The following is a 16,634-nucleotide window of genomic DNA, read 5'->3' as shown; positions in this document are numbered from 1 at the left end:
ATTCGAAGACGTACCGTTGGTCGCTGGGGACTCCGGGGTAGCTTCTCCTGCGGTGATCATCATAATCCGTCCATCCGCGCCTGAGTTCTTCGTTATCGGGCAGTCCCTCTTGTAATGCCCTGTCTCACCACAGTCATAGCAGGCCTGGTTTACTTCTACTCCGGGGACTTGGGAGATCGGTTGTGTCGGTGCCCTGCAGAACCGGGCAGTGTACCCCTTCCTGTGGCAATTCAAGCATTGCATTTCCCGACATACTCCGGTGTGGTGGTAATTACACTTTCCACACTTCGGGAGATTTCCAGCCTATCGACTGGCAGGTGCTGGAATAGCAGGTGTTGTGGCGGCATATATAGTACCCATTTGTTGTTCCTGCGGGGTTTCCTGGGTTGTTCACTCCTTTCTCTTTTTCCCCGACTTTCGTTTATAGTCCCCTCCCTTTGATGGCTCGGGAACGGGGACCACCACGCCATGGCGGACTCCATGGTCAATGAGTCGCTGGGCCAGGCGTTTGGCGCTATCAAATGTAGTTGGTTTAGAAGACAGTACATCTCCTTGAATCGGGGTAGATAAACCCCAGATGTACCTTTCTATCTTCTTACTTTCCGAGGTAACCATCTCAGGGCATAGTGCTGCCAGGTCGCTAAACCTGTCAGTGTTGGCCACTATGTCTGAGCCGACCATGGTATGCTCCCATAGCTCTTGTTCTAGCTTTTGAACTTCACCCCTTGGGCAGTATTCTTCTAACATCAACTCTTTTAGGTTCTCCCAACCTATTGAGTTTGCCACTGATAGGGTCAGTGACTTAACATGGCTATTCCACCATGTCAGGGCTCTGTCGGAGAAGGTGCAGGTAGCAAACTTCACTTTGCTCCCTTCTGGGCACAGACAGATTGCGAAGACCGAATCTGTTTTCTCGAACCATCGCATCAGAGCAATGACTCCACCATTTCCATTAAAGGATTTCGGTTTGCAGTTCATGAAGTCCTTGTACGAACACTCCCTTGGGTGTCCGTGAGTAACTCAGGGGTTTGTTACGTGGGTACCGCTACCGGTTCCGTTGGTACCACTTCCGCTGATGTGGGCTAAAGCATATGATATTGCGGCTGCTATTGCTGCTTGGAGAGCAGCAGGATCGAACTGTGGAGGAGGTAGTGGAGTTGGAGTTGGGGTTATCTGAGTAGTGTGTCTCGCTGATCGACGTGGAGGCATCTTTTGCTAAAAGAATACAAAGATAAGACGGGAAATAAGTCTATAGCAGTGGTTATAACTCGAAAGATGAAATGACAATGTTATCCTAGTTCTGAGTGTATCTGATCTGACTTGCATAGGGTTCTGGAAACAATTCATAAAATAGTCTATATAAAATAAACTTTATGAATCAGAAGTGGCTATCCTCGAATGGATCTCTGTGAATTGAATAACTGATACCGGCTGCATGAAAAGAAATAATTCTAACACATAGTGTGAGTAGTGAAATCACTAGCTCACTAAGTCAATTAAGGTAATTATTTATTAGTGTGACGCATGAGACGTTTTGTTTCTTCGGCTGATCACTTCTTGGAAACCTCTCCTTGTTTCTCCTTGTCCCCTCTACTGACTGCTATGATGGAGTGGTTACATCTATCAGGGTTTGTCGTAGGAGAATGGAAGTGTCTAAAGAATCTATGAGATTAAGTGTAACATTATGGGGTGATCCTTACTGGGTCCTCCTATGATTGCGCAATGTATACAAGTTGTATATAATTTAAGATTAAATAGACCTTCGAATAAGTGATCCTACTCCAAGACCACAACCAAACAAGGAACAGGTAGTGAAGCATAGATCACAAATTCTAAGTCTATAAAATCTCAATTATATAAAACCTTGGAAGTATACACTCCGGAATCATAGACCTACCAGAAGGGTCTTTTAAGTTCTCGCATAAGTTATTTATAGTGCCTAAAATACTCCTATAGTATTTTAATGTAATGAACTTGGTATGTTTTTAAACTTGTTGTTGTCTTGTAGTATCATAAAATACTCCCATAGTGTTCTAACTTTTTGTTCTAATCTACAAATCCCTTGAATAGAGTTAGGTAAGTTTTAAGACTGTTGCAACACCACATCACTCCCAAACACATGTCGGTCACATCTCAAATGAATATAGTTGATCAGGCTATATTGATCTCAGATATGATTACATAACTTTCCAGGTTTGACCGCAGTGTTCAACCTTTAAATACTTCTTTTCTGTTCTTCTTGTGATACTTGTTCTAGTATGTATATATGTGTAAGCATGTAGGTATACTTTTATAAAGTATTGTTATATTCTTAAAATATATTATTATTCAGAGCACTTCGGCCCCATTGTATTTATAGTTGTATATCTTTTATAGGTTGATATACTTAGTTCACTATAAACAATGCTCTGATACCAATCTGTCACACCCCCAAACCGGAACGGCGGAAACGTTCGGGGGCGGAGGATGTCATGTATAGTATCACAACACATGTATCATAGCAATCATAGTAACAAACAACCATGTTATTTATATTTAAGTGTTTACAAAGTAGTGATTCACAAAAGATTGAATCCAAAAGTAAATAACAAAACAAGACATGAAGCTACTATACTTCATCTTCTGATTCCCAGCGCGCATACCTGTCTACTAGTTTCCTGAGAATACAAGTTATTTTGAATGAGTAGATCAGCATTTAAGTTGGTGAGTTCATAAGTATTTTAGTGATGTAAAGTAAATTGAAAGTTCTTTTTAGAAAAGTTCGCTTGTTCCTTCAGAAAATCTTATATCTTCTGATATGATGATTGAGAGTAAAAATAACTCTACAATTCCTTCTATGAGTACTAAATGGATACAAGTTATATACAATTTAGAGTAAACAGACAATCGATTGTGTGAATCTGCCCTAAGCCCACAACCAAACAAGGAACAGGGAATGAGGCGAAAGTCACACATCCCATTGTTTGTTAGATCTTCATTGTATATAACCCTGGTGTATTTATTTGGTACTTACAGAGTTAATTGTAATAGTTCCTTTATTTGATAAAAACATTCTTTAAGAAAAACCCTTATTTCCTTTAGTAAAAATAGTAACCACAATAGATCCTTCTATAATCAATTAGTTTTTACAAGCTATATATAATCTAATATCGAACGGATAGTTAATTGTGTGAATCTGCCCTAAGTCCACAACCAAACAAGGAACGGGAAGTAAGGCGGAAAACACACATCCAACTGCCTATCGGATATTAATTATATATCACTCTGATGTATAAACTAATGTATTATAGAATTAACCACTAAAGGTCATTTAAGTTATAATGGTTTAATAAAATGGATTAAACCCTTTTTCTAATAAATTTCTATTTTAGCCTACTAAATGTTCTAACTGAAAAGTATGTTTTTGTACTAGAAAACGATGTGTTGAATTAGTATATTATGACCTGACCTATACCTGGTACTCCTTATGATTTCTTGGTGTATACGAAATATATATATATATATATATATATATATATATATATATATATATATATATATATATATATATATATATATAAAACTAGGATCGGATAGATAGTAGACTGGGTGCATCTGCTCTAAGCCCACAACCAAACAAGGAATAGGAAATGGAGCGGAAAGCACACACTCTACTGTCTACTGGACCCGATTAATATATATCCCTAATGTATGCACTAAGGAATCATAAAGTTAGCATTATAGGCCCCTTTCTAAATGCATGTACTAAGACTCGACTGTACTGTTTGTCTTTTGTAAGTTTTCCCAAGTTTAAGACTATTTTACTAGAAAATAGTTTACATTACTTTATATGGGAGAAGATCACTATATGAAAGTAAAGGGGAAAATGAAAGTATTCAGTAATATTGTATAAGTATTACTGAATCACTAACTACCTTTTTTTGGCATAAATAGTCTCTATGCTTTAACTTTATACATATTTAGTCCAAAAATATAAAATTTTGACTTATGGCCCCCCTGTTCACCAATTTTATCTATTAAAAACTAAATCCCTAAATATTTCAAAAATAGATAAATATAATATATTAATCCCGTAAATCATGGAAACTAATATAATATTGATCATTTCTTTTATCTTGTTCCCTTCCAATTTTACAACAATGATAATAACTAGAGGGGAATCATGCGCGTCGTTGGCGCTGTGTTTGTTTTTTTCCCTTATTTCAAGCTATACCAAATGGTAGAACATAATATAATATTAATCAAAACATATTACATATACAGAAGGGGTCTTCATATGACAAACAAATCATCGAAAGTATGTTGCTATTTAGTGTATTTTACCCTAGAAAAGAACCCAAAAAGTAAAAATGTTTTGAGATGATTTACCATTTCTTGCAAGCCACGACCAGAAGAAACAATATCTACAGAACCACCGTATGCTGGACCAGATCATAACCCCAATTTTATAATTTATACACAGCAGAGCACATCAGTGGGCAAAGGGTATTTTAGTCATTTATATAAATGAAAGAATGCCAACCGGAATACGATTTTTTCAGACCATATTGTTGGTTATTGGTGAAAAATCAAAACAAATTTAAAAAAAACAGAAAAAAGGTGGAAAGGCAAACTATATAGCTATGTTAGTGCATTTAACACCTAAAAACGAAAAATGCACGTAATGGCGATGTGGTATTTTTTGGTAAAAAATATAGAAATGTATTAGAGGCAGGGATGTCGTTGGTGCTACTTTGAATAATGTTTGGAAACAGAAAGCTGGAAATAATTTCTACATTTAATGAGACAATGAAAATTAAAAAAAAAAAACATTTAGTCAGTAAATAATGGAAAATTAAGAAAACACGAAGAACAAAATGGTCCATTCCATTCCATCTCGCAACGGAATGAACAATTTCATTCTTTTGTTGAATATTTGAAGCATGAATCTCAAGCAATTCCATTCCTTCCTTGAACAATTCCTTGAAAAACGCACGTATGACATCCGTTACGAATTGCAAACATTAAAAATGACAGTTTTCACTGTTTTTAACTATTATTTTTGCATCAATTAAATACAAAATGTGAACAAAACTTATAATATTAGTTTTTGACAGCACAAAAACGTACCATGCAGCCAACTTTAAACAGTCGTAACTTTCACATGCGATCTCCAAATAACTTGAATCAAGTTGCTGCACCTTCCTCTAGCATTCGACTGCATGTTTGAGTCAAGAATGAACTGATTTGGAAATATATAACTTGAGTTATGCGGCTGTAAAGATGTCAACCAACTATTTTAAATTTTCACCCTAAGAAAATTTTTCCATTTCCAGCAGAAAGCATAGATAACATTAGATATAAACAACCACAAACACAAATGAAAATGAAAAAAAAAAAAAATATATATATATATATATATATATATATATATATATATATATATATATATATATATCAAAAGGTAATTTACCTGGGTGTGGGTGAGGTACTGAATGCATTACCTTCAAAGCATTTGAAAATTTCATTATTTTCCTTCAATAAGTCAATCACATACCGCACTTTCACGCCATTTTATGTCTCATAAGCCATTTCAAGCATAGAAAATTCAAAACAAAATGTTTTACTTTCAAATATGTCACCAGAAACATCCAATTCATGAACCTCAGAAGAAATGGTAATAAGATAGTAAATTAGTAATGATGTTGAATTGGCAATTAACAATGAAAAAAACAACAAAAAAGTTGTAATTTCAGCAAAAACATGTAAAAGTTAGTCTGTAAATAGATGAACTTACATTATCATTATGTTCGACCTTCTTTCCTTGCACCACGTCTACACAACTCTGCGAAAGGGTTAAATTTTTTATGAATAAAAGATTGATGTTAAAGGCTGAAAAACTGAAAATGGGAAGGAATGGAATCTATACCATGTTCCTCTTTCTTCTCCTTCTCGTAATCATGCAAACAGAAAACACCAAAATTTCCTAATCAATAAAAAATATAGGAAATCTCACTTTGATCAATAAATTAAAAAAAAAGAACATGAAATCACTTTTTATAAAGTTATACCAATTGGAATTGTACATTTTTTAGCAAAATTTCTTTTTTCTATTCTCTCACTACTTTTGAACGAACTTGTGCTGCATGTGTTGGCCTGGTGGTGTGTGGTGGTGTGTGAACAAATAACTGGCAATTTTGAGTTCTCATCAAGGGTTGTATAAGTTAATATGCACCACTTCTAATTGATGGGCTGCACTGCAGTGATAGTAAGTAAGGAATGGAACACCAGTGATGCCCAATTTTTAGTTGGATATTCCATATTCTTCTCCAATCATGTTCCCTTATTGTAAAATGGACACCAGTCATGACTAAAATGGTAATTTGGGCAAATTGTAGTAAAGTGCAATTTTTTATTAAGTAAAAGTAAGATACCTGGTAAAGAGAAAAAAATCACCACCAATGTGAGTTCCTAATGTCATAAGTGTTGCATTGAGTTCGCAAAACTTAATTTTTTCACGATCATATACAATGTAATTATGTAACAGAATGAGATTAGTTTCATATGGAAGGGTTCACAACACCTAATAAGAAAAACAAAAACCTAAAAAAATGATGGTTACCTTACAACAGCATGTGCAATGTCATATCCACCTATAAAATGAATTGCGGATACACAATAACCTCTAATTCTTCCAAATTTGAATAAATTCCTTATCAAGTATGTATAAAATTATTTAAAAAATGGTCCCAGTTACTCTTAGTTCACGTATAATTATCTTAGATCAATAATTAAAGCTAATTAATGCTAGATTAGAAAACCCCAAAATAAATATTATTCCGACATTAAATTCTACCAAATTCTAATTGAAAAAAAAAAAATAGTTGGTATAAGACGAAGAGCCACTTTTAATAAATGTTTAGTTCATCATATATGGAATTGTTCTTAGTTGAAGATTCAATATACACAACTTACCTCTAAAAAAGAATTGATGGACCTGCTTAGTTTGGTGGGGATCGAATAAACACATTTTGTTACCTGTAGGGGACGCAATGGAGTTGGTTATGTTTACCCTTTCCTTTAAAAATTGTTTTAAAGCTTCAAGCTATCGTTTTGCTGAAATGAAAGGCTAAAATAGGGTTTATTACAACTAAATCATGTGTAAATACACAACGATAATAAAAATGGTTTGGGGTGAGCTTATGTTAGGTGGTTTCTTGGCTTCCATTTGTATGTTTTTGGGCTGCAATATATAAACCCTAGAAAAAGAACCAAAGACAAACCTGAAATAGCGGGGAAGGACGGAGGCGGAAGTGGGAAGATGGAATTCGAGGAATGGAAGAGACCACGCAACTCGAAGCTCACTTCCATTTTTCCCCTTCTCTTATTTCGGAGTTGTAAGTTACATGTAGAATATGAATCACCACATAAACATCATCAGGAAAGAGAATTAGACTGAGCATATTAAAATCACAATAAAATCCAAATAGAAACCATACCTAGACGAAGAACAGTGAAAAAATTGGCAAACATGCAATCGAATCAGCCTACATCGGCTTGTGCCCCACCGAGAAATAGAGGATCGTCTCATCCGGGACGCCATGGCGCCGATGCAAATAATTCCTTCTTCGTCTTCCCCATCTTTTTCAAAACCGTCGCGTAAACCAATAACTGTAATTTGGAATAGAAAAAAAAAACCGACAATAAAGATAGAAAAATACCTTCTGACTTAAGGGCAAGGGAGTGGTTTGAGTCGGTTGTATTAAGATAAAGATAGAAATAACGGCAAGGAAGCTAACCCACTGCTCCTGAGGATCAACAACAGACCAAAAAAAGGCGTTCTCCTTCTCTTCCTCGTAGGTGTCTCTATCTATCGATATTTCGCCGAATAACCATAGAGGAAGTGTCCATTCGGATAATATTTGAGTCTGTGAAGAAACAAATTGGAGAAGAAAGGCGGTGATACTCAGTGGAGGAAAAGGATCGGCGAAAACGCAAGACCTGAAGAGAAAGGAACAGTAAAGAATAAAGAAAGAAGAAATAAGGAAAACGGAAACAAATACTATTGGAGGAGAAGGACGGCAAGCGGCAATAAAGCAGATAAGAATGGAAAAACAGTAGAAGGGAAAGCAAAACCTCAGTGTCAAAATAGCGAAAACTCAAACTTATGTGGCCAAAGATAAAAGAGAAAAAAAGTTACTGTTCTTCAACTTTTTAACAATTAATATATATATATTAAGGAAATGAAAGTTAGGAACAGTACCTGACCAGGGTACTATTCGTTGGGTTACCACAGGGTTACGCGTATTACTTCCCGATCCTTCCACCGTCTTCCTTTATCTATCTCTGTTCCAAATTCCACCGTCTTTCTTTTATCATCTTCATCAGGTCGATGGTTCTTCTACTTCATGCAGCCGTCTGGCTGCACGACCGCGACCGTGCCTCTATTTGATCGTGTTATTCTTTCGGGTACCTTCAATTACCCTTTTGTTCTCGGTCTTCGTCTCCACCGCTTCTCGCCTCCACTGCACCGGAATCAATCATTCGTACACTGTGCGAGTTCTGCATCGATATCAACCACAGATAACGCAGATGCCTACATCTGCTCCGTCGGAATTTCAAAAAACCCTACACCACCGGTGCTACGAGAGTACTCATCGGAAGGAAAATCAGTATCGTCTCCATCATCACTACCAGTCTCCTTCATCCCTATATTTGTCTTCTCCGCTGCTGTTCTTCGCCGACGCACCACCAGCAGCAGTATCCTCATTCGACGTTAATCTCACAGAAGGTCAAAAAAGGTGGTTTACTTTCATTTGTTCACCATATGTTTACATTTAATTTCGATCATTGGTTATTGTAGTCGCCTTCTCTGGTCTCCCTATTTGTACTTTTGGAGAAGTATATGTTGTATGCAGATAGGGTGTTTGATGAAATGTTTGTCTGCTTTTTATTTGGAGATGTATATTTTGTATGCAGATAAGGTGTTCGATGAATTGTTTGTCTGTTTTTTATAACCGGTTATTGTTTTCCTTTGATTCTTGTTGCAGATCTGTGGCTCATAATTTAAGTTTTTAGGGATTGAGCATATACAAATGGGAAACAGACGATGCAAATACTCATCAAATACTTTGTTTGCTTCAACAACTCCATACTTCCAACCTTCTTACACTTAACTTGGGGATTCTCCATGTACTGGATTTGCTCATTCATCTTTTAATCTCAACTATAACACATACACTTCCATAATTATTTTTCTTTTTCTTTCACAAAATAAGATATTCAATTTGCATCCATTTTCTTTAGTAAATTATATTTATAATTTGTTAATATAATAATTTGTGATGACAAGAACGATAGAGATGCAAATATGCTCCCAAAATTTAATAGAACACATATTTAAAACTTAAAACATTCACTCAAGAATTGTGGTCATGAGATACAGGAACTATTCTGTTTAATAATTCAAATCTTCTTTTATCTTTCCTGTTATTATGTTATATACATTTTTAGACTGATTTTACCTTTTTCATTGTTTACAGGTTGTTGATCTTTCCCATTATTGTAGTATAAGAGGTAAACTTTCATGCATTGTTTCTTTACATATTTTTATAATCTTTCAGAATTAGTTATGTGGTATTCGAATTTCCAAATTTTTATTGTTATACAGTGAATGGAGAAGATCACATACCATTTCTTCACAAACAAAGTATAGCCAACTTTGAAACACTTTCTAAAGGAGGGGTAAGTCAGTCTTTTGTCTTGATTTCTGTATCTCTCACATAAACACTCAGTTTTTTTTTTCACTTCCATACAAATTCCAATTTTAAGTATGGATCTTAAATATCAGATAATTTCCGGTAAACAGGAAATAAAATAAAACAATAATATTTTTTTGGTTAAACAAATTATATATGTTTGCTTTACTTGCACATTACTGCCATGACTCATGAGGTCAAGAGTTCATCAGAAACTTAGAATGATTTTGCCTTTGGTACGTTTCTGTTATACGTCTACAGCCATTTCCTGTTTTTTGGTTTTCTAAAAAAAATTGTTTCTTTCCTGTATCAAATCTTTTACAATTACTTCTCTATCATTTGCTTTTTTTAGTGGGAATTTGTATTGATGTCTGTTCCTTAAAGAATCCATCTCTCATTCAACAAATTCTCATATTTATTCCATCTTTCATCCACTAAATGAAACAATATTTTATGATATTTGAAAATATTAAAAAAGTGCAAAGTATTTATAGTTGAAAATTTTATATGAATACCTTACTTACTCGAGTATCTTAAGTTACCAATGTATTTTAGATATATGAAAATCCCGTTTATTAAAAATTGATTTTTAACTAATGTAAATAAAAAACATTTAGAATCAAGGACAATCTCATTTAAGACCATCTTAGGACAAATTGGTCATTACCTAGCAAAAAATTCTTTTTTTTTAATTGTCTAAAGTTGATTGTATTTCTTATCCCATTGAGGGGAATGCATTTACACTAATTTTAAAGAAATTGTTGTAGCTTCTTTAGCTGTAGTAATCGACAACCGGTAGGTTTCTCGCTATAACTTTATTAAAACACAAACTGTTGCACACTTACTAATTACCCATTTACCATTGTTGCAGGAAGACTTATCTTTCCAGGGTCAGGTGTGTAGTTTCCGTCTCCGATTTCCCATCGTCGTCAGCCACCATCCATTTACGTAAAACATTCATCAAGTAAAAATCTTAAATAACGACTTTGTAAGTATCTTATTTCCTGAAAGTTTTAATCTTTGTGAAAATATATATAATTTTTTTATTATATGTAATTGTTGGTTATGCGATATATTTGTAACAACTGAAAATTGAAATTATAAATCTTAATTACGATGTTTGTTCTATTTCTTTGTCATCTGATTCTATTATACCCAAAGCACCCCTAACGTAACTCAACGTTTTATATCGTTTTGGTTCTTATTTTAAGGCTACGGGGACCAAACCGATATAAAACCTTGAAATAAGAACCACAACTGAAAAAAAGTTCCATTTTAGATTAAAAACTAGAAAAATCAGAAAACGTAGGGACCCTTTTTGTAATTTTGAGTAAATTACAGAAATGGTCCTTGTGCTTTCTGATTCTTTTCATTGTTTAGTTCAAACTTCAGTTTCAGCCTTTTTTTCAAGGTTCCAGGTCCAAAATTGTATGAAGTCTTCAATTGCTGTCGGTTTCGCCACCAACACTGGTCTACGCATCCATTCAGGTATTGTTGTTACCATTTACAGAAAATGATCACACTACAGCAATCTCTTTTGTCTGGTAGGCAAACCACCCACTCAGTAAAATGTTTATCCTATTTTCTAATAGGTCAACTGAACTGTTGATTTTCACTTCACCATGTAATTCATATTCATAGTTTGATATCAGTTTTCTGTTTGTATATTCAGGGAAACAGGTCAAACCGGTGTAGCAACAGGTACAAAATAATTAAAAAAAATTATATACACAAATTTACAACTAAATCTTAATACATATTATTATATTTATAATAATCAGGTTTTTTTGGTGTAGCAGGTGCGCCCGACATGGGAGATGCCCGACATGGGAGATGCCCAGCAGAAACAAATCAATGATGCTAAAGGTAAAACTTAAATTATATTTTAACGTTGCTATTAACTACTTTAGAATTTTTAAAATAGGAAATACAATGTTTTTTGCTTTTTTTTTTAAAAAAAATCATTTAATAAATGTGATAATGAATAATTATATTACTAAAAGAGGTTGTTATTATATGATGGAAAAACTGCAGAGGTGAAGGTTCGATTGTCTACAAAGAACGCCCACAAATTTTGTCCATGCTGTAATGGACGAATCATGTAAGTACGATCTCCATTTGACCAATTTTGTTTTGTTATTATATGATGGAAAAACTACAGAGGTGAACATTAGGTGTTTGACTACATAAAAAAAACTCAAGCTAAGCTTTTTACACTTTTTGTTGTTACAGTCCCTAAAGAAAAATCTCAAGTTGTTGATGTGAATTTGTAAAAGTCATGGTTGGATTGTGTTTTTGGTTTTTTACTTTTTCCTTTTTGCCTGAGTTTTAGTTGTTCTGATATCAATATTGATGTATATATGTTTATTACTACCATGATTTACCGTTGCATTTCTTATTTTGGACTTTATGGTACGCTAAGAAAGTTGATGGTGGTATTGAACTATTGATGTTGTTTTGCTAGCCACCAAGGACAAGTTTGTTTCATCCGATTCATGGCAAATTACATAGATTAGCAATGTACTTTACTATGGATACCATTCAGGCAGTGTACTTCAGATAATAGTAATGTATGAAACACATGAACATACACACAAAACTAACACTTTCCGCCCCGCGCAACGCGCGGGAAACCTTTCTAGTTAATAGTATATATAATAGTTTTTTTGTAAGTTTTTTGCATATCATATAAATTATGTAGCTATGACGTATTTGGCAAAATTAGTTGTAAGCTGGAAGCTGTTAGCGGGTAGCTAGAAGTCGGTGACTGTTAGCGAGTAATTGGTAGCTGGAAGCTGGAACCTATAGCTTTGATTTGTAATATCAGTGTTTGGCAAAAGTAGCCGGAAGCTTTTGAAATATGTAAAATTACATAAAATGACAATCGTTATATATATATATATATATATATATATATATATATATATATATATATATATATATATATATATATATATATATATATATATATAATTGTGGAAATTGATTTTAATAGTTCAGTATTGTTTTGTTAAAATACTACATGAAATAGCTTTTAGATTTGGAACGTTTTATTTAAACTAAAATCTAAAAGCTAGAAGCTTACAAACACTCGGTGTCAATACATCCATAAAGTAAAAAAAACTTATTGTGTGAGTTTTTGTTTTACATTTTAGTAATTTATAAGTTTAATAAATAGATTGATAATATTTTATTTATTAATTTTATAAGTTGATATTGGTAGGATCTATAAAAAAAAGTTTTCGGATTTTTTTTAGTATAGTAGATGTTTACTATGCTTTCTAGATATAATTTGTTTATTTGGGTTAACATTACTAAATTGCCCTTAAGAATTAGAGATTTAATCATCTTCATGAACTTTAATATAGGTGTTGGATACTTAAAGCATGTCATATATGCTCTTATCATGGTGTGATGATCTTGGAAAGACATATGAATAAATGTACAAATTTTGTGTACCTTTTTCTATTTTATGTTAAATTCATTAATTTTTTCAAACTCAAAATATATAATTTAACATTTTTATAGGTTTGGAATGTGATAACAGGGGCAAAACAATACACATTCGAGGGTCATGCACCACTTCTATATTCCGTATGTCCACATTTCAAATAGGGAAATTTCGTAAATACCATTGTTAAGCTTCAAAATATTGTATTTGTCTGAACTATATAAAATCTAAATATCATATTTATCTTTCTTAACTTTAAAAATATCGTATTTACCTAAATTCAGTTTTTTAAAATCTTTTAATCAGTTTTTATACTTTATAATCGTTTTAATTTATAAAAGAATTGAAAAAATTGCCCACATCAGCTCTTCCTAAAAGGAATTCACGGGAAAAAATTGTTGATCACTGACAATGTCCCCGGGAAGGCGTTCACCCTTTCCCTAATAGTAGATAATAGAAAAGTTACAAACTTTATACATCTTTGATCCCTATCAAACCCAATATCCGATATGAATGGGTAAAAGAGTTTTCAATCTCAGTAGTTGCAAGGTTACTAAAACCAAAACAAAAATAAACAAAAATGATACTTAAATTTGATGGTGGATTCACGTAAATAAGCTTTTAGGCGTTTGAGATCATCATAGGAGGAATTAGGCAGCGTGGTGTTGGATGATGATGACTCATCTGGTGAACTAAGAACAACACTTGCTAGTACCCTATAATCTCCATGGTGATTAAATTTATTGTCAATAACAACTGAATTTGGTTCAAACCATAAGCATTGTAAAAACTTAGTTACATTCACTTATGTTTGTTGGTGAATTGTTTCACTAAGTACATTGAAGTGTAATGGATTGACTTGTTGACCAAAATCAATATTGATGAATATTAAACAAAGAAGGTGTGAAGTACGAACTTGTTGCAGTTTATATAAGATTTAAAGTAAGGGCTAATTGATTTGAAATTGGAACAAAATATATTTTAAAATAAACTGATATCGGATCAAAATTCAACTCGGAACGAAATAGATCTCAGACCTGATTGTGATGTGAATGCAATTTCGTAAGGAAAATGGTTACTGTTCACTTGCGATCGATCGCAACTCGTTGAAATGCAACATATCGAAACATTTTGCATTATATTGCATATGAACGATTTTCATTATGTCACATCGGAATGATTCATATATGATCGCATCGGAACAATCCATATAGGATCTCATCGGAACGATTTATATAAGATCACATTCGAACAACCAATATCAGAACGTATCGCAATGAGCATACGTCTCAACCATTCATTACAAGTAACTTGGATCGAAACGACTGCAGTTCAATGTTTTACCCATCAATTCATTGTTTTATCCAATGGTTAAAACAACTGTTTTTGTGTCAGGTTTTGTTGGTTTTTGAGCATATCATACGAAAACCTATGTGTGCATGCAACCCTAATTGTTGATCTATGTTTTCTCTAATTGCATATATAACTTTTGAAAATCAAATGGAAAACCCTAGTAGTGCTAGTATATTTTTGAAATCTATAAAATAGGTTAGGAAAATATACCTTGATTGATATATAGCAATAACAATTGAGATCCTAGTCTTCTTCAAACTTTGAGAGCAAACGTCACAAGTGTTACGCCTCTAGTCGTTGACACTCGAAACAAGCAAGAGGGTGAGAGAGGAGAGATGAGAGGGATATCTAGGATTTCGACTATTCCTTTTGGGTTTCAAATGGCCGAAAATCCTTAGGGGCGAGGGCCTATTTATAGTGCAACAAGGATGCTCTGGATAATCTTAATTTGAATATAATATTATTATTTCAAATTGGTAATTATCCACCTCCTTAATTATCCACATCGGATAACCTAGAACCCCTATATTATCCTTAGGAAAACCGTCCACACTTCCCTAGGAAGGTTTTGGAACCTCTTGTTCAACTATTGAACAATTACACTTTAGCCCCTACACTTTTAATTAATTCTTTTAATCACAAAATTAATTCCAATTAATTTCTGATTAAATATTACTATTTATAATTAATATATTATTCTCATAATATATTAACAAATCATTTATTTCAATTTATTAATCAAATAATAAATTCAACCTCTATCTCCAAAAGTCATCCTGTCTAGTTGCTAGTTATGAGGGCAACCCGAAAGGACTGTACTACTATCAGTTCAAGTATATACCAATTATAGTAATGAGCTTAGACACCTGATCCAATAGTCTCCCACTTGGATAAGTCTAATAACTATAGTTGCCAATATAACTTCAAAAACTGATTAGCAAATTATATCTCTCAAATCTGTTGTCGAACTCTGACCTAGTCAGTTTCGTGTCCTAAGATAAGTGATCATATAATCCTCCGTTCTACAAGATATCATGAGGACAAATGACATGGAATGGATTCATTCTCATTTTCCAATATTTTGTTTCCCGATTTCCAATTTGAAATGACAAAGAACTATAATCGAACACATCAATTTAGTCCTGGTCGGGGCCGACACTATAAGTCAACACCAAATCATTGAGGGGGATAAGATATCTCTTTTCCCATTAGGGAAAAAAGAACAGATAAACTTTGAATTATATTCTTGTACTATTTACTGATCAAATCACGCACAACAATACATTTTATAACATCTAGTACTCATGAATGTTGCAGCAAAGCGATTGTTATCTCTACAACTCTTTAGACAATCTACAATCCAATTCATGACAGTCTTGATTCACTACTTACTTCCAAAAGTATGATCGACTATGGATATTTGAATAATCCAATCATTTGGGAAGTGAAAACATGCAAAATGAAACACGAGAATAAACAATTGACAAAAGATAGTAAACATTACTTATAAATAACTCTCCATTATTTAATCATCAAATGTCAATTACATGTACTTTGTTACAAGTTTCTAAATATCTATCTAACTACAAAAATTAATATCATCTTTCATACCAATGCTCCTTCCATGTTGAACGTGTTTAATCATACTCAGAACCTTTGTAAGGGGATCTGCAGGATTCTCTTCTGATGATACCCACTTGACGATGATATGTCCTTCTTCTACTTTATGTCTTATAAAATGGTACTTTCTGTCGATATGTCTCGATCTGCCATGATATCTCGGTTCCTTTGTCAAGGCAACCGCTCCTTCATTATCACAGAAAATATCCATTGGCTCCTTTATGGCTGGCACAACTGCAAGGTCTCTGATGAAGTTCTTCAACCATATAGCCTCCTTCGATGCTTCACTTGCAACTATGTATTCTGATTCACAGGCAGAATCAACCACCGTCTCCTGTTTGGAACTTTTCTGTCACAACTAGGAATTTTGATGCTTTGTAACAACAACAATGATAACATTTGTGAACCAAAAATGTGAAAGCATGTATGATGCTTATTCAATAACAACAAAACTTCCATCAAACACTTTATAC

At 33.7% G+C, this 16,634-nt stretch overlaps 1 protein-coding gene across 28 annotated transcripts; it reads right to left on the bottom strand.

Moving 5' to 3' along the window:
• Positions 1–2,609: 2,609 nt before the first annotated feature.
• LOC145159175 (uncharacterized) lies at positions 2,610–8,069 on the bottom strand. Of its 28 annotated transcripts, none has more exons than XM_079078100.1 (10): positions 7,701–8,068; positions 7,479–7,620; positions 7,263–7,357; positions 6,955–7,017; positions 6,602–6,632; positions 6,414–6,484; positions 5,909–6,321; positions 5,453–5,824; positions 5,110–5,291; positions 4,742–4,961 (listed from the first exon to the last, which is right to left on the bottom strand). In XM_079078100.1, the coding sequence occupies exons 2-6, from the start codon at positions 7,580–7,582 to the stop codon at positions 6,457–6,459; spliced, it is 321 nt and encodes a 106-aa protein (XP_078934226.1). In that variant the 5' UTR covers positions 7,583–7,620; positions 7,701–8,068; the 3' UTR covers positions 4,742–4,961; positions 5,110–5,291; positions 5,453–5,824; positions 5,909–6,321; positions 6,414–6,456. The 28 variants fall into 28 exon arrangements, 15 of the variants coding, with proteins under 15 accessions (XP_078934217.1, XP_078934215.1, XP_078934218.1 ...); XM_079078101.1 differs by having other exon boundaries at positions 5,909–5,965; XM_079078102.1 differs by having other exon boundaries at positions 5,909–5,927.
• Between the last annotated feature and the right edge of the window lie 8,565 nt (positions 8,070–16,634).

This window comes from Lactuca virosa, chromosome 2 (genome assembly GCF_052849685.1).
Source record: "Lactuca virosa cultivar CGN04683 chromosome 2, Lactuca_virosa_CGN04683_v6, whole genome shotgun sequence".
NCBI lineage: Eukaryota > Viridiplantae > Streptophyta > Magnoliopsida > Asterales > Asteraceae > Lactuca > Lactuca virosa.
The sequence above is the reverse complement of the archived record's forward strand: the minus strand, read 5'-3'. Positions and strand labels throughout refer to the sequence as shown.